At 58.5% G+C, this 20246-nt stretch overlaps 2 protein-coding genes across 2 annotated transcripts; both read right to left on the reverse strand.

Moving 5' to 3' along the window:
* Nucleotides 1-586: 586 nt before the first annotated feature.
* On the reverse strand, nt 587-3156 carry LOC136378453 (COP9 signalosome complex subunit 9). The gene is made up of 3 exons (XM_066345410.1): nt 3026-3156; nt 1800-1872; nt 587-865 (listed from the first exon to the last, which is right to left on the reverse strand). The coding sequence occupies exons 1-3, from the start codon at nt 3086-3088 to the stop codon at nt 828-830; spliced, it is 174 nt and encodes a 57-aa protein (XP_066201507.1). The 5' UTR covers nt 3089-3156; the 3' UTR covers nt 587-827.
* Nucleotides 3157-6377: 3221 nt separating this feature from the next.
* Nucleotides 6378-7385, reverse strand: OTOS (otospiralin). The gene is made up of 3 exons (XM_066346039.1): nt 7289-7385; nt 7180-7206; nt 6378-6617 (listed from the first exon to the last, which is right to left on the reverse strand). The coding sequence occupies exons 1-3, from the start codon at nt 7359-7361 to the stop codon at nt 6433-6435; spliced, it is 285 nt and encodes a 94-aa protein (XP_066202136.1). The 5' UTR covers nt 7362-7385; the 3' UTR covers nt 6378-6432.
* Between the last annotated feature and the right edge of the window lie 12861 nt (nt 7386-20246).

Genomic DNA, 20246 nt, shown 5'->3' on the forward strand with positions numbered 1-20246 from the left:
TGCTCACAGGAAAGCAGCGCACTGACTTCAGCTGACATTGTGCTCCTCGCTGCACGCCAACACGCATGCGCAGTGTGCTCCTCTCTGCACGCCAACACGCACGCACGCGCAGTGTGCTCCTTGCTGCACGCCTACACGCACGCACGCGCAGTGTGCTCCTTGCTGCACGCCTACACGCACGCACGCGCAGTGTGCTCCTTGCTGCACGCCAACACGCACGCACGCGCAGTGTGCTCCTCGCTGCACGCCAACACGCACGCACGCGCAGAGTGTGCTCCTCGCTGCAGGCCAACACGCACGCACGCGCAGTGTGCTCCTCGCTGCACGCCAACACGCACGCACGCGCAGAGTGTGCTCCTCGCTGCACGCCTATACGCATGCGCAGTGTGCTCCTCTCTACACGCCAACATGCCCGCGCAGAGCAAGCGCCTCGCCGCAAAGCCAAGATGCATGCGCACAGTGTGCCCCTCTGCACGCCAGCACGCACGTGCAGACCAGCGCGCTTCTCCACCTGTCAACACGTACGTGAGCACGCACGCCGAAAGGGACGTTTGGGGACTGCAGGATTCCCTCAGAAATGAAGAAGAAAATCACCCTGAAAGTGATGACATCCTTTTTTTTTTTTTAATTGCAGTGAGAACAACAGCTGGTCACGTTTAAGATTAACAGGCAGGCCTCAGCCACCGGCTGAAACCGGCCCCCAGCGGGGTTCCCCATCCCTTCATCGCACGAGTTCCCACAGTTCTTCAGAAGCATCCCCGCTGTCCCGAGGGGCTCCACCCCCGGCCCATCTAACAACGGCTGGGCTGCCCCCGCTGCCGGACGCCTCACTGGATGTCATCGTCATCGAAGAGGTCTTCAAAATCTACATGAACGAACAAAACTAGGCATTAATGGGACACACAAGGTAAACGACTGATAACCTCAAAACGAGTTATGTGGTCATTCAAAACGCACAGGAAACACTGGGCAATCTAACTAAATAAAGGGCTTCTCCCAGGACAGAACCTCGATTTTACTCGACCGGACTGAGCTGCAGACCAAGGACACTGTGCTGTCCAGAGCAGAGGCACCTTGTCCTGTTTCTACTGAGATGACGATCTGAAGAAAGGCACCCGGGCGTGTTCTGGGCCACCTGGCGACCACCTCGCGGCCGTGACTGCGCACCGGGTCCCGCCAGCGTCCCCACCTGTGCACGCACCAGGCCAAGGCCCCGCTCTGTCCCCTTGGAGGCGAGGCCCGGCAGCTAGCTGACAGGACAAGCCCCCGCCCCACCCCCCGCACTGCTCGCCCCAGAAGAAAACGGGGGTGGTGGGAAGTGGGGGAAGGCCGGAGCCGTGGGAGAGCGACTCCCTTTCAAGGAGTCCGACCCACAGTCACGCTCAGGAAATACAGCCTCCTAAGTCCTGTTCCCCCTGAAGAAGCACCACCAACTCAGCACCGCTTTCTGCAGTGGACGGACAAAGTCAGGTCGTTTCCTCCTTCCGTTCACTTTCTTATGTATTTTCTATTCCCGACCAAGGCCGTGTCACAAGCGTCTGGCTCATCTCAATGCCTGGAATGTAAGCCTGGGGGCAATTTTATGCTGCTGGGTTTTATTTTCTTCTGAATACAGGGGCTGATGCCAGTGCCAACAGCCACGCTGCCGTCTGACACAGAGGACGCTGTGTTCTGAGAATGGCACAGGACCTGGCTTTCTGTCCCATGATCCAAATCATTCGTGTCACAACGTCGCTCCACTGCACAGCCCGCCGAAGACACGCTCTGATTAAAACTGGCACCCAACCCCGCACCCTTACCATTAAAGAAGTCCGCGTGAACGGCCTTTTCATTGGCTGCCAAGTCCATCAGGAGCCCGGTGCTGCCTCCCGCCTGCGGAAGGGAGAGGTCAGGAATGTCAGCAGCGTTTTCAGAAAGAGGGGCCACGCCACGCAGGAGGAAAGTGAGGGACAGAGAACTACCTAGGTTGGAGCCCACATTTCATTCCAGGTGAAGATGGAGGTGGGAATTTTTCTGAAGGTCTCCTCGGCTCCTACACTCCTGAACTCCTCGCGTTTCAGAGTCCCGCCATTGCTCTAACACCACTTCTCTGTACACACCTCCAGCAGAGGTGCCAAACCCCACTGGGCATTGCCACAGAGGCCCCGCATGTGCGCACTACACGAGCCTGAGGACTGCTCTGCTCTGGACGGCTCCCTGCTCCGTCTGAGCCAGAGCTAAACCATTTCCCGTGGGGAACCGACCTGCTGGCTGGGGTTCGCGCCCCCTCCCCTGGCCCACTGCCATTGCTTTAGGGTGGCAGTAAAATCAAGACGGCCAGAGCTGGGCAACCCGATGGGTGTGGGATCTGGGGTCTCCTTCAGTGTTGCAGGGTGCGGGGCTGGGGCAGAGCCCTCCGAGGCAGCCCCCCCTGCACCGCTGGCCGGGCCCTGCTGCGCCCTCCCAAATCTCACCAGGTGAGCGCCTCCCGTGTTCCCCCCAGCATGCTGCTCTCAGCACCCGAGAGAAAAGCCCAGGAGTCCCCACCTCCTCCCTTCCCCATCACCACAAGCCATGCATGCGGACTGTCCCCCCACTTCTGGGCTGGGCAGGGGCTCGTCTGTCCCCCCATGGACAGGTGTCGTCTTCACTCTGACCCCCTTCGAGTCTCCTGTTCCCCACACTGCACAGCGGAGTCCATCAGCACCCTGCCGAGGCTGCACGCTGCCGAGGGCAGTGGCTTGAACACAGACCTGGGCAGCGAGGTCAGTGCTGGGCAGCGGGGTCAGGGCCAGCGCCCCTGGAGAGTGGATGCGCGGCCCCCGCAGCCCAGCGGGGGAGCCACGCGTGCCTCGTGCACGACGTGCCCGCCGCCTTCTCCTGCTCCCTGTCCTCCCCGCTCTCGCAGGCACCGCAAGATGTTCAATTCACGACAGCCAGGACCCGCGGCGGCCTGGACTCCTTCCCGCATCCCCGGCCGCAGGCCCAGCGTCCGGCTGCCCGCGCGGCTCTCCCAGCCTTCGCCGGGGCCGCAGCCGCCCATCACCTCGTCCAGATCCACGTAGGGCCCAGCACCCTCGGGGAACATCTCGTCCACCGCCGGCTTCATCTCCCCCGCGGCGCTCCGGGCGTCCGCGGATCACTTCCGGCCCGCCGCCCGCCACTTCCGGTGCGCGCCTCGCCGCGGCAGGTCTAGACGCCGGAGGACCGCCGACTCTATGGTTTCCCCTGAAACAGGTGGACTGGACCCACAGGACGGAGCCCTAATCTTCTCTGGAGTGGACCGACGACAGGGGTTCCCGCCTGCCTGTCAGGGCGCAACGGGAGCTGCTCAGTGACATCCAGGTGGCCCGGGGCCACAGACGGGTCAGCCCAAAGGGTCTGGCACAGAGAGGTGTCCAAGAAATATTCATTAGAGAGTGGGAAGGGTTAACAGAGCGGGAAAGGCAGCCCCAGAACGGGAGAAAAGATTTGCCAATCATATGTCTGATATTAGGATCAATTCCACACGGATAACGAACGGAAACTCAACAACAATAATTTTGAACCCCATTCAAAAATGGGCAAAGAACTTGAATACACATTTCTCCAAAGGAGATACGCAAATGACCACCAAGCCCACGGTAAGGGGCCCCGCAGCGCTGACCACCAAGGGAAAAACGCAGATCAAACCACAAGGTACCACCTCGCCCATCAGGACGGCCGCTATCAAACCCCAGAAAACAGCAGTGGCGGGAGGACCTGGGGCACCTGGAACCCTGCACACGGGGACGGGGATGGAAAACCGCGTCGTCCTGGTGGGAAACAACAGAGGTTCCTCCGAGAGGAAACAGACGGTCACCGTGGGGTCCAGCACCCCAAAGAACTGAAGGCAGATCCTTGAGATAATTTGCCCACCTACGTTCACGGCGATATCCATCACAGTACCCTAAACACAGAAACAACTCAGCTGTCCATCAACGTGGACTATGGTCCCCCAGGACACCTGCGACGCGGGCCATGGCTAATGCTTTTCATGCCAGTAGCTCCAGAGTGGAGTGTTGAGGGGAAGCTGAGGAGGTGGGGGGAGGGCTCCCCACGTGATTTGATTGAGAGGGGACGCCGAGAGTGGGGGTATAGGAGAGGACTGAACCTGTTGTGTGCTGAGGTCACCCGGAAGGGAGTCACAGCCAATCTGAGTCCTAAACACTGGAGTGAGATGTCCCAGGGGCTGTGGGGTGGAGTGAGGTGTCCCCGGGGGCTGTGGGGTGGAGTGAGGTGTCCCGGGGGGTTGTGGGGTGGAGTGAAGTGGAGTGAGGTGTCCCGGGGGCTGTGGGGTGGAGTGAGGTGTCCCAGGGGCTGTGGGGTGGAATGAGGTGTCCCCAGGGGCTGTGGGGTGGAGTGAGGTGTCCCGGGGGGTTGTGGGGTGGAGTGAAGTGGAGTGAGGTGTCCCGGGGGCTGTGGGGTGGAGTGAAGTGGAGTGAGGTGTCCCAGGGGCTGTGGGGTGGAGTGAGGTGTCCCGGGGGCTGTGGGGTGAAGTGGAGGGAGGTGTCCCGGGGGCTGTGGGGTGGAGTGAAGTGGAGTGAGGTGTCCAGGGGGCTGTTGGGTAGGCAGCTGATATTTACCCCAGGGGGGAAGGTTCGACTGAGGGTGACTTGGGAGTGAGTGAAGGTTTCTTCCTCTGAGAAGAGTGCATGGTCTGCTGGGACGTTTATGACCGATCAATGCAGCCCAGCTGTGTGTCCCGGGGTAGCTGTGGGTGCTGCTGACACCTGAGAGTGACCTAGCTCTGGCCTGGCCAGGGCACCATGCAGCCTGCCCAGGAGGAAGGCACCCAGAGTTGTGGTCCTGGGCAGCCTATGAGAGGCAGCCGGGGCTACCATTCCACAGTGTTTGTCCTAACGGGGACATGAGAGTCCAGTGGAATGTGAATGCTGACACACACATGCACACGCACACACATGAATTGACAAGCAAGTCACTAGCATGCAGACCCTGCTGACAGGCTGTCCTTTGTCTGGTCTGTTTGCTTGAGACCCAGTGGCCCCCAGTGGGAACTGAAGATTGATCTTCATGCCCAGCTGTTGTAGGAAGCAGAACTTGATAAACATTGTAGTTAGTTCACAGAAACCAGTCAAACTGCCTCCAGGGAGGGAAAGAGAGACCAAGAAGACGTGTTGGCTTTTCCCAAAGAGATTGACTAGGCCAAGTCTTCCTCTTGAGAATTTAACCGGGGCCACGGGGAGAGAAGCCACCATTTGGTGACAGGTAACGGTGAAAGGGCAGGAAGCCTCGTGGTGGGCTCCAGCAAGTGGAGTGGCCACAGGAGGCACCAGGCCCATGTGCTGGGCACCGTAGCCACCTCCCCTGTTCCAGGTTTGTCGTAGCTGGGCTGGTCTGTGGCTGGGTCCTGATGAAGTCCTCCCACAGCCCCACACTTGGTCACTGGGAGAATTCTCATGATAACCGCCTCACTGCTTGAGATAACGTGTGAGGTTCTGAGCAGCAGCTGTCACCTCGGTGACCTTTGACCACCTGCCAATACTGAGGGACAGCACACAGGGCCACCTCCACGCCCATCACCATATCCACCCCAGTATAACGTGTAACACGCGTTTCACAAAGCCCTGCGTGTTTCTGATGCGCTGTAACCGTTTCTGTCGTTAGATGCTGGTGCAAACACCAGTATCTACAGTTCAATGGACCACACTTTGTCATTTTATTTTGATAGAAAACCTGGGGGTAGCAGCTTGTCAGGCTAGTTTCTGATGGGATGTGACCTGTGGGGGCTCCAGCTTGCATAGTGTTCCTCTCGCCTGGGAGGACTCATCAGCTGCATAGTGGCCACTCCTGTGCAAGAGGATGGTCCCTGAGACCCTGTCCACACTGCCTGCCCGTCCTTCTGACTCCCGAGTGTGCAGACAGCGTGTGCCCAGGCCCCCAGCCCTGCCTGCCTCACAGCCCTTCCTCACAAATGGGGTTCTTGCTGCCGTGGTGTGAATGGCCCTCAGGAGTGTGCCAAGTGTGAGAGGTGGCCGTCCAGACAGGGCCTTCAGCTTCAGCCCCAGGGTGGCCGCTGCTGGTCTGGCTGCTGCCCAGCGTTGTGGCCAAGGGCAGGGCCTCTGGGAGCGGCTGTCTGGACGGGGTCTGAGTTCCGTCCACAAGTCAAGCTGACCCCTGGTATCTCTTCTCAGTTTCTCCACCTACACTCCAGGGGACCTGTGGCACCCCTCCTGGGGGCACCATGAGGATTAGATAGGAGGGTGGCACGAAGCAGTGAGTCCTGAGCCGGAGCTGCTGCTGCCTGATACAGACACATCCACCCCCGGTCAGAGCGGCAGCTCAGTGTGTCCGCTTGCAAAGGTGAGTTAAGTCCTGAGCGCAGCTCTCTCTCGAAAGAAAACCACAAGCTCGTGCTGTGCGTTTTAAGTCAGGAGTTTATTGATGAGGCCAGGGCGCCAGGCTGGGGACCCGTTAGTCCTCCTGGTAGGGGACGTGGAAGCCCAGCGTGGTCCCCAGGGGGAAGTGAGCAAAGAAGGTGCGGGCCATGTCCTCGATCTGGGGGTAGGCCCCCAGCGTCTGGAAGTACTGCACGTAGTTCCAGAAGTCCGAGGTGGAGAAGGGCCAGTAGGGCATGGCCGGCAGCTCGGCGTAGGGGTCTGCAAGACAGATCGGGACCGTCTGGCTCCGGGGCGGTGCCGCTGGTCCTGCCGGAGTCACCCCCACCGGGGAGGTCGGCAGGTGGAGGCGCCCAGCAGCACCCGTGCAGTGAAGGGACCCTCCCGGCTGGGAGGGCAGCCGGGGTCGTCCCAGGTCCTCCGGGAGCCTCATCATCCAAGGAGCAGTGGAGGATGCCCTAGGCCCTGCCCTGCCTCCGGGGTGGGGGACAGAGGAGGGGGAGGAGGAGGGCTGGCCCTGTCCTGGACTGAGCGGGAGGCGTCACTGTGTTAGGGACATGGGAGAGTCCTGGGGGGTTTCAAGCCAAACCACACACGCCCAGCCCGGGAATCGATATGTATCTCTCTACCCAGCTGGGACTCAGGTCCAGAAGCTCAGAGGGTCCCAACACCACGCAGAGACTGGCTCCCTCCCACTAGTGTGTCCCCACGGGCCTGGAGGGTACGGCCTGAGGAAGGGGCTCCCCTCCATCTTCTCAGCCCCTCTCCCCCTCCCACCCCCCTGGACGAGAAAAGAAACAGGAGGCAGATGCTATATATATACCTGCCTCGTCCTGCACAGGCTTGGCCCCTGCAAAGGAAGGGGAGAGCAGTGACTCCGGAGGGCGTCGGGACAGGGCCCCGCCACGCCCCCAGCCCCGAGGGGCACTCACCTGCCAGAGGCCCCAGCAGGAGGCAGAGGGCCACCCCGGGAAGCAGGCAGCTCTTCATCTTCCCCAGTGGCATCCCCACCAGCAGACTAGAAGTGACAGACTCAGGTCCACCTGCAGCAGAAGAACCAGAGGGGTGAGGCCACCCCTCCCTCAGGGCCCCCACAGTGGGCAACTCCTGGAAAACAGCTCTGGTGAAAGGACGGCTTCTTACTGTTTTCACAGCAATTTCCATTTCAGTGGCTTCAGGCCATTGTTTGGAGGCTACGCCCCCCGTTTTCTTGGCCTTATTTAATTTGAGCAACAGAAGAAACTGCGTTCCCCCCACTGTTGCCCCGTCTGAGGTTACCTGGCCGCTCCTGTCCCCCAGCCTCAGCCCGCAGCCCGATGGGCGTCTGCTGCCAGCTCACAGGCTGCTCTTTATAAAAGGCCGGGACAAGGACGGAGACGTCACCTACGGGAACTGTCAAGCTGAATTCATTTCATCTCCAGCCAGAGCACTGAGGGCTTTTCTGTGACCCTGCTGGTGGCAGAGTCCCAGGGGTCCACTTTTGGAACCTGATCCAAGGATCAAATTGGGAGAAAAACATCACACAGGCCTCTTCGGAGGGGTTTTAGGAACCAGTTCAACAGTAGTGCTCGAAATAAAGCCAGCCCCTCTCCACCGGGGGAGAGAGCTGCTCTACGTCTGATGTTGGGGCTGAGGTCCCCGCTTACAGGAACAGGGTCGTCACAGAGCTGCCCCTGGGGGACAGGGAAGCAGGACAGGACCCCCCACGCCCGGGAGCCGCTGGCAGCTCTGGATCGGGGGGCGCCACAGGACAGGCTAAGCCGAGTCACAGGCAGGAAGTGTGGGTGCCCAGCCCGACCGCGTCTGCAGACCAGCGCCTTCCCGCTTACGTAAGCACAGCGGCTGAGTCTGTCTTTGGGCAGGCCGCTGGTCTAGGTCCCTGAACACCGTCGGGAACACCAAGGGTTTCTGTGGGTCGGCTCCTCGATCACACCCATGACAGTAGCCACACGCCTCACGGACTTGCCCCGAGGAGTCCCATCATCCGCTGAATCCAGGGTCACATCCAGGGCAGTGAGTCACCACAGCGCATCACGGGGGTATGTGGTGTGGGGTGACAAGCAGGTCTTAGGTGACAGATCCATCCAGCACATGCCCTGGGCTTCCCAAGCCTTTGGGCACCTGGTTCTTCCAGGGGCAAAGGGTCTGGCATCCCAGCCTCCTTCTGTGTCGGTGGCCTTGTCCATGAGCCACACTCCCTGTCACCAGTGAACCCAGAATCCCTGCTGAGTGGGCCCAAGCCCACCTTTTGGGCTGATCTAATGTTATATCATCAGCACCCCCAACCCCCCATGTCTGTTTCCTGGGGTTTCTGATGACATAAATGGTCACATGTGGTGAGTCCTGGGGGTCACACTTTGTCCCTCACTTTCTAGGTCATGTCTGAACTTAGATCTAGAAGCAGAAGCATGGTGGAAAAACAATAGCTAGAAAATTTGAGGACTGAGCAGTGATCATGGGGGAGCAGTGGGTGTATCTGTTGTTTCTTCTTTCTGGATATCTATATGACCCTTAATTGATTGCTGTTTTGTAGGGAAAACTATTTTACAGGACCACCACCAAGAGCTCCGTGTTACTGAGCATCCTGACCGACCCTCCCCTCCCGGGTCGACCCCTTAATTCCGCCATAGCCACTGCCACCCCCATGTCCACCCCACACCCTTTCTCTCTTCCTGAGCCTGCCGGGTCACTCTCTCTTGCAGGCCTGCATGCAGACCTTCCCTGGCCCCCCCTGGAGTGCCCCCCCCCCCCCGTGGAGGTCTGCTCTTCTGCCCCTGAGGAAGGAGGGGCCAGCTCCCTCTTCTCTGAGAAAGAAGAAGTGAAAAGAATACAAGGAAAAGGAGGAGCCAGCTGGGGTAACTGAGTCAGCCAGTGATATATTAACTATATCACATAGTTACAATACAAAACAAGAACCGCAGGATCTGTATGTAACTATGGCCAGTTGCCGTGGACCAGCAAGTATAACATATAACTTGGATCAATCCTAATACTTAAATTGCTATATGGCTCCTAACTCTGAACACACCTCACAATGCACTAACCAAACAGGTAAGTCTTAAGGATCTACATTCTATTCTATTTAAATTTAAATGAGCACTCCTTATAAGTTCTAAAAACATTTTCTTTTCCTAAATATTAGAGCCAGCATTTCCAATTTTTGTATGCAAAGGAAAGGAACTTAATTCAAGCCTTAAAAACAAACACATTTTAGACAACATTAAACAAAGACTAAACAGAAACAAGAATTAGACAAACCAGAGAGAAACCCGGGATTTCAGAGCACAACCAGATTAGAAAGATGCCTGCCTGGTTTTAGTCAGGGCATTTTCTGACAGAGGGACTGAAGGATGGGACTAAACAAAATCTCCCCGAGAAAATTTGCTCTCGGTAGCTGCTGGGATATTTTCTATAGTCAGATCCAACACAGGTCCCCTGCCTCAATTTCCAGGCAAAGAAAAGAAACAAAATAATAGTTCAGAAGGTTTTAGTTAAAACATTAAAGAAAATCAGATCATGACAGGAAAAGCTGTAATTTTCCTAATACCTGAGTCTCCTATCCATTCTCAAGAAAGTCCAGCTTTCACAGCAAATAATCATCCCCGGAGAGACAAGCACAAGCAATCGCCTTCCAGTCATTTGGGGGAAGAGCCTTTGCCTAATAGTATCTGATAAACCAAGTGAAAAAGGGGCAGTAGGCCCATACTGAACACAAGCAAGTTTAAGCTCTTTCAGAGTTCTAAAAGGTACAGGTTCATGTTCTCGCACTAGTCTCCCTGTATCATCCTGTCTTTCTACAACAGGAAAATGGGTAAAGCCATCATTTATTGTTTCCCCTACATTTCGAGCCTGGTCTATAGATTGTTGGAGAGGGAATTTCCCAGATTTTGAGCTATAGACTCCAGAATCAGCCCGATAAGGGAACGGAGGAGCAGAGGGTTGAATGTAGGAAGGAGCCGAGGGCAGCAGAGGCCCCGCGGCTAAGGCAGCCATAGCCATAGATTTTTCATCCCCCCTGTCATCCTCAGACTCCAAGTTATCCTCATATTCACACCCCACTGTTTCCAGCTCACCCTGATACTCTTCAGACGATTTGTCTTCATATGGAAACATTTCTATAAAAAAGTCCCTTATTTTTTACCCTGTCTGTCCCATAATCTTTTACTCCCGACTACACTTTCCCAAAAAACTTTCTTTACTCACTGTGCACACTTCACTTTGGGGAGTTCTGTCACTTTCCTTCAGTTTTAGTTTCCTGTACTCAAGTCTTCTGTTTGAGCGCCACTTGCCGCGGACCAGCGTGGCTCCTAATAACTCCTAATAACAGTGGTGCGGAATTAAGGAAACACACTATTCAAGAAAAAAAATGGGACCTGGAGGACTTTTCAAATGCTGATGGCAATATCCCAGTGCCCCAAAGCCCCAGTTTGCTTTATTATATAGCCATATGCAAATCAAGGAAGTCCTTGATACAAAGTTACACATCTGAGGCAAAAACAGGAACTCTCCCAAGGCAAAAACAGGAATCCCCCCACCATGCATAAGTAAAATCAACCAACATCTGAACAAACAAAGGATAAGAGGAAGGCCATGTAAATTGCTTCCATCAACTTAAGGAAGCAAGTGAAGTGGGTGCAAATACTCAACATCATAGTCAATATGGAGGTGGAGGGGGGAGAACTTAGCCTTTTGCTAAACCTTGAGTCTACAGACTTTGCCATTTACAGTCCACAGCCGCCAGTGATCTAGAAACTCCTTCCTTCTTGCTGACCCCCCCCCCCCCCCCCCGAAGCTCTCCCTCCCTTCTCCTTGAGTCCTGGGAAACCTTAAACAAAGAAATCACATGCCGGTTTGCTTAGATATAGTAAAGGTATATAACCTGTAAGAAAGTCCACTTTAGGGAGCCCGTGCTTTAGAGCTACAAGTCCCATGTACTCTGCCGGCTTTAATAAATCCTACTTCCTTCATCAAGTTGTCTGGGCATTTTTGTCCTCCTCTGATTCCAGCAGTACCCCGTGGAGGATGACCCCTTAGACCCCTCACCCAGTGTCTGCCTGACGCCCCAGCTGGGGCTCTGCATGCCCACCCTTGTCTTCTTCTTGCTCCGTGGGGACCTTGCAGCCACGACGGACGGACTGCCCAGGGGTCCAGTGACAAGGCAGGCTCTGATTCAGCAGGTTGGGGGAGAGCCTGGGCTTCTGCATTCTTAACAAGACCCCAGCCCAGGAGAGGCTGCTGGGCCCCAGAGCACACCTAAGCCGGTGAGGCACAGGCAGTGTCAGAATCACCGGGGGGACACCTTAGAATGCGGAGCCCTGGGCCCCCACCTCTCAGGGCCCTGACTCAAGAGCTTGAGGGGGGGGCGGGCCTGGGCCTGCATTTCTGTCCTGTTACCAAGGGTGCCCCCACCCTGCACAGGACCCTCCTTGGGGGTGCATCACAGGCCTCTGAAGGCCCCACCTGTCTGGGGTGAGAAGAGGCTTTGGTCTTGGGGGACCGGGAGAACAAAGTTCTGCTTCCCCCTCCCCCGAGCTAACTGGGAAGAGAAAAGGGAAGGCTTCAGGGCCTGGCCAGCTGTGCAGGGAGGGAGAGAGCCAGGCAAGGCCGCCCGGGCTGCTTCACTGGGGCCAGGTGAGGCCTAGACCTCATCCTGCCGGGCCAGCCCTCAATGCTCCCATGAGGCGGCCTGGGGCGCCCCCTGCTGCCCATCTCAGGAACACCAAGTGCACCCTCTTGCTGAGAACCTGTAGGACAGGGGTCGGGAACCTTTTTGGCTGAGAGAGCCACGAACGCCGCATATTTTAAAATGTAATTCTGTGAGAGCCATACAACGACCCGTGTAGGTTATGCATTATCCAATAAAAATTTGGTGTTGTCCTGGAGGACAGCTGTGATTGGCTCCAGCCACCCGCAACCATGAACATGAGCGGTAGGAAATGAATGGATTGTAATACATGAGAATGTTTTATATTTTTAATGTTATTATTATTTTTATTAAAGATTTGTCTACGAGTCAGATGCAGCCACCAAAAGAGCCACATCTGTCTCGTGAGCCACAGGTTCCTGACCCCTGCTGTATGGTCTCATGTCCTCGGTCCCAGCAGGTGACACTGCCCTCCTGCTTGACTATGTGTTCTGGCCACTTCTTTTCTGAGCCTTGAGAGTCTCGGGGTGTCCCGGGTCTGAAACAGTGCCCGCCCGGCAGTGGGGTGGGAGGGGCTGGGTGGGAACCCAGGGTCAGGTCAGGGCCTCACCAGGTTCACCCAGTTAGTGTGATAGCCGGGTCCTCAGGCCGCTCACCCCATGGTCCCTGGTCCTTGGGCATTTGGGCAGAAGCTGGTGGTCCTGTCCTCCGCTCCCTCCACCAAAACCAGTGACCAGCCCAGGCCTGCCCTTTGTCTCCCGCCAGGGGAGGGGACGCCCCTCACGGTCACCTCTTCTGTTCCCAAAGCCACACCTTCCGACTGTATTCTGTCACCTAAAGAAAGGGATTGAATGAAAATGTCATGAAACCCGGTGAACTTGAACAGAGTGTGTGGATGAAGTCTACGCTGTCCCACAGGGGCTCACGCAGGGTGAGCGTTGCCGGGAACCGCTGTGGCGGTCAATGTGGGAACCACCCGTCTGACCGACGGGGGCCAGGGGTAAGCATCCGGACTTCCGGGCCTTTGGGGTCCAGGCTTTGAAACCCAAACCTCGGGTCAGCGACGGCACATCCCGAGAGCGGGCTCCAGGGGGCGCCATTCCCCCAGAATCCACGAAGCTGGGACTCCAAGGACAGGAAGAGGAATAGATGGTCAAAGCCAGGCCGGCGAAGGTCCCGCACAGGTTTCAAAGCTCACATGTCTGGTTGCCCCGAGAAACAGAGTCAACAGGATGCGTGTAATCATTCCTTTCTTCAGCTTCTTTGTGAGAATGTCTGACCAAGTCCCGGTTCAGTCCGTGCAAAGGTTTCCCTGAGCCTCGGAGATCCCGGCCTGGGGCGGAGTGCAGCCGGGCAGTGGGGACCCCTCGGGACACTAGGTTGGATGGATCAAATACAGGACATCCCAATGCTAAAAACTATTCCTCAGTGATCTGAACGTCTAACGGGTGTGGCACCTGCACTGTCACGAGCTATACCTGGGCATCCTATGCAGTGCCGTCCTGGGGAGAGGGAGGTGGGCTCAGTGCTGGCCGGGGCTGTGTTCTGCTGCCCTCCTGGCACACGTGTCCCCTGGGCACACAGGGGCCAGAGCTCCAGCACGGACTCCAGCCGAGCCCAGGTCTCCCGGAAGGCACGGGGAACCCCGAAGGCACTCAGTCCCCTCGTGGTGCTGACGGCAGACGTGCACGCTCAGACGATCTCACCCCAGGGGTCTTCTCCCCACCACGGCCCCCACTTCACCTGCGAGAGGCCTGGCACAGGCTGGCATGGTGGGCGTTCTCCGAGCAGTCACTCCGTACCAGACTCATCCACGGACATCCTCAGCGTCCTGTGGGGTCCACGCTGTGCCTGTTGTCCCCATTCTACTAGGGAGAAAACTGAGGCTTTCTGAGTCAAGGACCTGCTTAGCGAACAGCACACCGTTGCGGCTGGGGGCCGTCCCTGGGTGCGGCCAGACCCCCCTCCCTGGGCTGTCACACACAGCAGCCCGTGTGCACACCTGTCCCCTTGGCAAAGTCTCATTCAGAGGGCCTGGCCAGCAAGGGCTTCGGGGTTCCCAGCATGCCTCCAGGCGTCGCCACGCTGCCGGTCCTCCGAGGGCCCCTGGCTCGGAGGAGCTGATGTGTCCGGCAGGCAGGCAGTCTGGCCAGGACCTCCTGGGCCACCCTGGGAGGCCGTGTCCCCGTGTGCTGCTGCAGACCCGGCCAGGTGTCTGTCCACAGAAAGCCCCCCCACACAGGTCTTTTCTGCTTCCGGCTTTTGGGAGACAAAGGATTGGCTGAGATGGACTGTGGCCAAAGAAGGACAGCAGCTGACGGGACAGTGACTTGTGTTAGAATTTGTCCGACTGTGGGTTCTAGGCCACAGAGGAGGGAGCCTGCGTCAGGCCCACCTCACCCTGGAGGTGGGCAGCCTGTGAGGTCCTGGGTCAGAGGGGAAGCGTGTCCTCCAGCCAGGTTCCTGTGCGCCGGCCTGGCTCCCGTGCACCCGCCTGGCTCCCTTATGCCCGCCTGGCTCCATGTGCCCACCTGGCTCCTGTATGCCCGCCTGGCTCCCATGCGCCCGCCTGGCTCCCGTGCACCCGCCTGGCTCCCTTATGCCCGCCTGGCTCCGTGTGCCCGCCTGGCTCCTGTATGCCCGCCTGGCTCCCATGCGCCCGCCTGGCTCCTGTATGCCTGCCTGGCTCCCATGCGCCCGCCTGGCTCCCGTGCACCCGCCTGGCTCCCTTATGCCCGCCTGGCTCCATGTGCCCACCTGGCTCCCATGCGCCCGACTGGCTCCATGTGCCCGCCTGGCTCCCATGCGCCCGCCTGGCTCCTGTATGCCCGCCTGGCTCCCATGCGCCCGCCTGGCTCCTGTATGCCCGCCTGGCTCCATGTGCCCGTCTGGCTCCCGTGCGCCCGCCTGGCTCCCCTGCGCCCGCCTGGCTCCGTGTGCCCGCCTGGCTCCCGTGCGCCCAGCTGACTCTTGTGCGCCTGCCTGGCTCCCGTGCGCTCGCCTGGCTCCTGTATGCCCGCCTGGCTCCTGTGCCCACCTGGCTCCCGTGCGCTCGCCTGGCTCCCGTGCGCCCACCTGGCTCCCGTGCACCCGTCTGGCTCCCGTGCGCCCGCCTGGCTCCTGTATGCCCGCCTGGCTCCCGTGCCCCTGCCGAGCTGCCAGCATCTCCCCGGAGCTCTCAGCCTCTCTCCCAGCAGCCAAGCCTGCAGCAGAGGCTGCGGCCCCCTGGCAGCCCTCAGGGTGGGTCTAGTCAGGATGTTGAGTCCTCAGAGGCGTGTGTTTTCATGGAAAGTGGACGCTCTGTGTGGGCAAGCTTCTCCATGGGCCCCTCGGCGCCCAGCTGTCTCCTGCTCCCCCCGGATCCCTGTGGGGGTGCCTGCCTGGTCTCCGGAGGCCTCTGAATGTTCCTCTTGGGCCCCCTCTCTTCCGCAGGCAGTGGCCGGGGCGTGGGGTCCGGCCTCGGCAAGGCTGGAGCGGTAAAGGTTTTTCCCGGGAATTCAGAGGGGGCAGGCTCAGGGCTGGCCAGGAGATGGGGGCTGGCAGGGTGGGTAGGGAGGAGAGGAGGGTGGTCTGAGGCAGGCTTGGGGGTCCGTGTGCGACGCTGGGGAAAGCGGAGTGGGGGACAAGGCAGGATGGCCCCAGGGACCCCTTCAGAGGCTGCTCGGCGCTGAGTATGAACTGGTCAAGGTTGCCTAGAGGAAGAGACAATAGGATGCGTGTACAGAGTGAGAGTGAGTTGTTTTAAGGAATGGGTTCGTGGGGTCGGGGAGGCTGGGAACTCCGAAATCTCAGAGCAGGTGGGTGTCGACCCACCAGGGCAGAGGTGATGGTACAGTCTTGAGTCCAAAGACAACCTGGAGGCAGAATTCCTTCTTCTTCCGGAGACCTCACTCCTTTCTCTGCAAGGCTTCAACTGATCAAACACGGCCCACCCACATTACGGTGGGTCATCTGCATTCACCTAAAAAAAATACCTGCACAGCGACATCTAGATTGGTGCTTCACTGATCACCAGAGTGCCGTGCCCTGGCCAAGGCGACGCATAGAATCAACCCTCACGGACTGTAAGCCTGTCCTTTGGAACTATGTGTGTCGGCGAAGGCCAGCTGCAGAGATGAACGCTGCTGCTGCCGGGAGGTGGGGCTGGGAGCTGGGGTCAGGCGGGCAGCCTCTCTCTCCAGGGGCACACGCTGCAATCAGGCCAGTGAGGCCTTGAGCTGAGTGAAGGCAGTGGGCACTAAGGTCCTTCTGTGACTGTCCATCCCCTCTGGTGTCCTCACCGGGGGAGGGGGTGGGACAGGGTAGTGACAGTCTGGAAGACCTGAACTTTACGAGAACACTTACTCAGGGAACCGTGTTCTGTGGCCCTTGGGACCATGGTGTGTGCTGTGTGGGCAGAGGGCGGGGAAGCTGTCCAGGAGAAGTGGCCAGCTGGCTCCACCCACACCCCCAGCACACCGTGTCCACCCAGGGGTGTGGGGCCGGCTGAGATCCACAGGCAGAGCAGGGCAGTGATGGTGGCTGGTAGGAGTGGATGCAGCTTCCAAGGTGTCCACAGGGTGGGCTTCAGCAGGAGTGGAGAGTTTGCACAGAGGCTGACCACCGTGGGTGAGGGGGTCAGTGCGGGGGGTTCTTATCCTGGGGAAAGTTGGAAGACACCACCCAATGCCCAGGACACGGGACAATGGGGCAGTGACCACCAGCCGGGCCCTGTGGGCGGCTGGGCCTGCCAACAGCACTTCCTCCCGTGGTTGAGTAGAGGCCCGGCCATCCGCCAACCACAGACCCCTGGTGGCAGAGGCTGTGCTCACTGACACCCGAGGAGGCGTCTGTCTTCATGGGGCTTACAGACCCCGTGATCTCAGGACCCACCATGTCGAGGCTCCTAACTGTGGGAGGGAGACCCCGGGGAGGCCTGTGTCTCCGTGGCCTGAATCAAGCCCATTGTTCGGCCCTATTCATCGCCACATAAAAGCCGGATTGATGGGAACTGGGGCTCAGCCTGTTTCTCACCCTGGCGGAGGCGTCCAGGCTGCAGGGCCCATCCCCCTGCTCCGGGGGCTCCTGGGCTCTCCCCGCCCTGCCGGTCCCTGCTGGGAGCCGGGCACCACGGCCCTGTGCCCGTCCCCAGGCCATCGCCTCCCTCTGACTTTCTGGCTCTTCCTTCGCTGACGTTGATGAGGAGCAGCCGCCAGCCCCGCTTCTAGCCGGTTGTCCTAGATTCGCGTTTCATCCAGGGGCAGAGCTGCTGCGCGCCCGGAACTGGGGAACCGGGAGGCTCGGCCGGCAGGGGCCGGCAGCGGAGGACGGTGGGCGGCTCAGAAGTTAAGGCTGGGGATGCCTTTTGAAACCTGTGCTAAATCTGTCTCCTTGGATGTCCGGAGGCAGAGTCTCAGCTCTGGCGGCCCCCCACCCCCACCCCGCCCCCCGCCCCGGGAGACGCCAGCCTGATGATGAGCACACGTCACTTGCAAAGAAATATTTTTAACGTCAAAAGAAGAAAAGAGATGTCCTCCGGCCCGGGCTGGGTTTCCCTCTTTGAGCGAGTCCTCAGGGTCAGCGTCGGTGTGACAGCCCCCTCTCCGGTTCCTGCTGCGCCCAGCTCAGCGCCTGGAGCTCCGCGGGTGTGCCGGGGCTGGGGGGTGGGGGTGGGGGTGGGGGACGGTTGTTCCACGCGAGCTGCAGAAACAGGCCCGGAGCCCAAGCATTTGCCCCCCGACGGCATCGTCTCATTGAATGCTGCGTTTTGGACATCCTGCCGGTCTCTGTAGGTCAGAGTCAGAGTTCTTCCCAACGGCTGGTAAGGCTGCAGCGTTTCAACCTCAGCACTGCGGGCGGAGGAATTCGTGGTGGGGCTGCCCCGTGCATGGTGGGAAGGTCAGCAGCAGCCCCGGCCTCCACCCCCCGGCTGCCAGTAGCACCCCAAGTCAAGACAACCCCAAGCGGCTCCGGACAATGTCACGTGTCCCTGGGGACGTGTTCTCTTGCCTGCACGAGGCCACACTTCCTCAGTATCCCCCTGCTGGTGGGTGTCTGCTTGTTTCTAGCACCCTGAGCAATGTTGCCACTCTGAGCAACGGCGCAGCTAGCATCCCAGACTATCTCCTGTGTTCCTGGTCTGACTCCGTTTGATTGGCTCCCCAAATGGGAGTCCCTCCCCTCTGAATGGCACACTGACAGGCATTCATGCAGCGTAAGCGTCAGCGCTGGTGTGAACCCGCCCCCTAAACCGCGGAAAGCCCCAGCGCCGTGTTCAGACAGTCACACAGTTTTGCAATGTTTACAAAAACAAAAGCCAAACCCTGAGATTTTATTGGCGGCCAGCAGAGTCCCTTGCCTTTGCTCTGCTGCCCGTGCCCAGCGCCGTGGGCACCGGGAGTCTCTCGGGACGTGTGCATAAGGTTGGCAGTCACTTCTGGGCAAAGGTCAGTCGTGGTTAGTGGTCCCGGGACAGGGATGCTTGAAGGAGTGGTCCTGCCAGCAGGACGCCGGTGCGCCTGGGACAGGGGCAGGGGCAGAAGTGCCTCCAGCGCCTGGTACCCGAGCTGTGCGTGGGTAGATGAGGAAGGCAAGGCTAGACACGCAGAAAGCCAGGAGTCGCTCGGAAGATTGTTTGAAGTGGGGGACGCGGTTCTCAGCAAGGCATTGGCAAGTCCTCTCCTGCCACAGGCCCGGCTAACGTACGGTGCCAACCGGCCTGGGCCAACGGAACCCCAGGTGGCTGGTAAGTGTCTCAGGGTGTGTCTGGGAGGGGCCTCCCGAAGCGGGCGGCATGTGGACTGGCAGTCGGAGGGAAGACACTGGCCCTCTCCTTGCCCAGGGGCACCTGCCGGCTGATGGTGGAAGCCAGTCGCCCCGGGAGGTTGAGCACGGACCACACGAGTCCCAGGTTCACGGGCCTTCCCTGCCCTCTTTCTGTACCACAGACCTGCTGGCGCCCTCGGTTCAGTGGGGCCCTGGGCTCAATGACAATGGAGCTGTTGCTCGCATGCCCAAGACAACACAAGGGCTCCATTTCTTCCTCTCTGGCAGGAAAGACGAGCTCCCAGCAGCCACGCTGCAGCCACGCTCCCAGCAGCCACGCTGCTGGAAGGGACCAGCATGTGGACAGGCCCTTGAGGACCAGAGAAGGGCTGCACAGTGATTATCAACCAATGTGTCTTTAGCTGATGGAATCTTCCAGAGCAGGGCAGGAAGAGGAAGAAGGGATCCTGATTGGAGGTCTGTGCTGCAAGGGGTCAGCCTGCCCCCCAGTGGCCTTGCCTGGCATGTTCTTGTGCGTGCACACACACATGCGTACACACAACACAGGTATGCACGTGCACACACACATGCATATACACAACACAGGTATGCACATGCACACACACAACACAGGTATGCACGTGCACACACATGCACACACACAACACAGGTATGCACATGCACACACATGCGTACACACAACACAGGTATGCACATGCACACACATGCACATACATAACAGGTATGCACATTCACACACATAACACAGGTACGCATGTGCACAAACATAGGCACACACACAAACAGGTGCACACACAATACACACACACAACACAGGTATGCACTACACACACAACACAGGTACGCACATGCACACACATAATGCAGGTACACACATGCACACGTGCACACGCACAACACAGGTACGCACATGCACACACACATGCACACACAACACAGGTATGCACGTGCACACACACATGCACACACACAACACATAAATATACGCACACCCACTCCCTCATCCTTTATGTCTCTCAAGGAGAGCTGAGCATTTTCCCGGACCTATGGATTTATTGTTTGTTTGTGTAAATTAAATTCATTGGGGTGACACTGGTTAATAAGGTTATACAAGTTCTAGGTGTACAGTTCCATAGCTTACCATCTGTATGCTTGCTTCCTTGTGTGAAGTCCCCGTCTGTCACCGTATATCTGACCGCCTGTACCCTCCTCATCACCCCCCACCCTCTCTCTCTGGTGACCACCGTACTGCTGTCCACGTCTGTGAGTTCGTCGGTTTCGTTCGGTTCGTTTGTTGCTTTCTGTGTCCTATCCCGCCTGTGCGTGAAATCCCTGTTCCTGTTCTTCTCCATCTGACACATTTCACTTAGCGCGACACGCTCAAGATCCGGCTGTATTGTCACAAATGGTAGTCGCCCACCCTTCTTTACGGCTGAGCACTATTCCAGCGTGCCACATCTTCCTCTAGTCATTGGTCAGAG

Source organism: Saccopteryx leptura, chromosome 7 (genome assembly GCF_036850995.1).
Source record: "Saccopteryx leptura isolate mSacLep1 chromosome 7, mSacLep1_pri_phased_curated, whole genome shotgun sequence".
Taxonomy (NCBI): domain Eukaryota; kingdom Metazoa; phylum Chordata; class Mammalia; order Chiroptera; family Emballonuridae; genus Saccopteryx; species Saccopteryx leptura.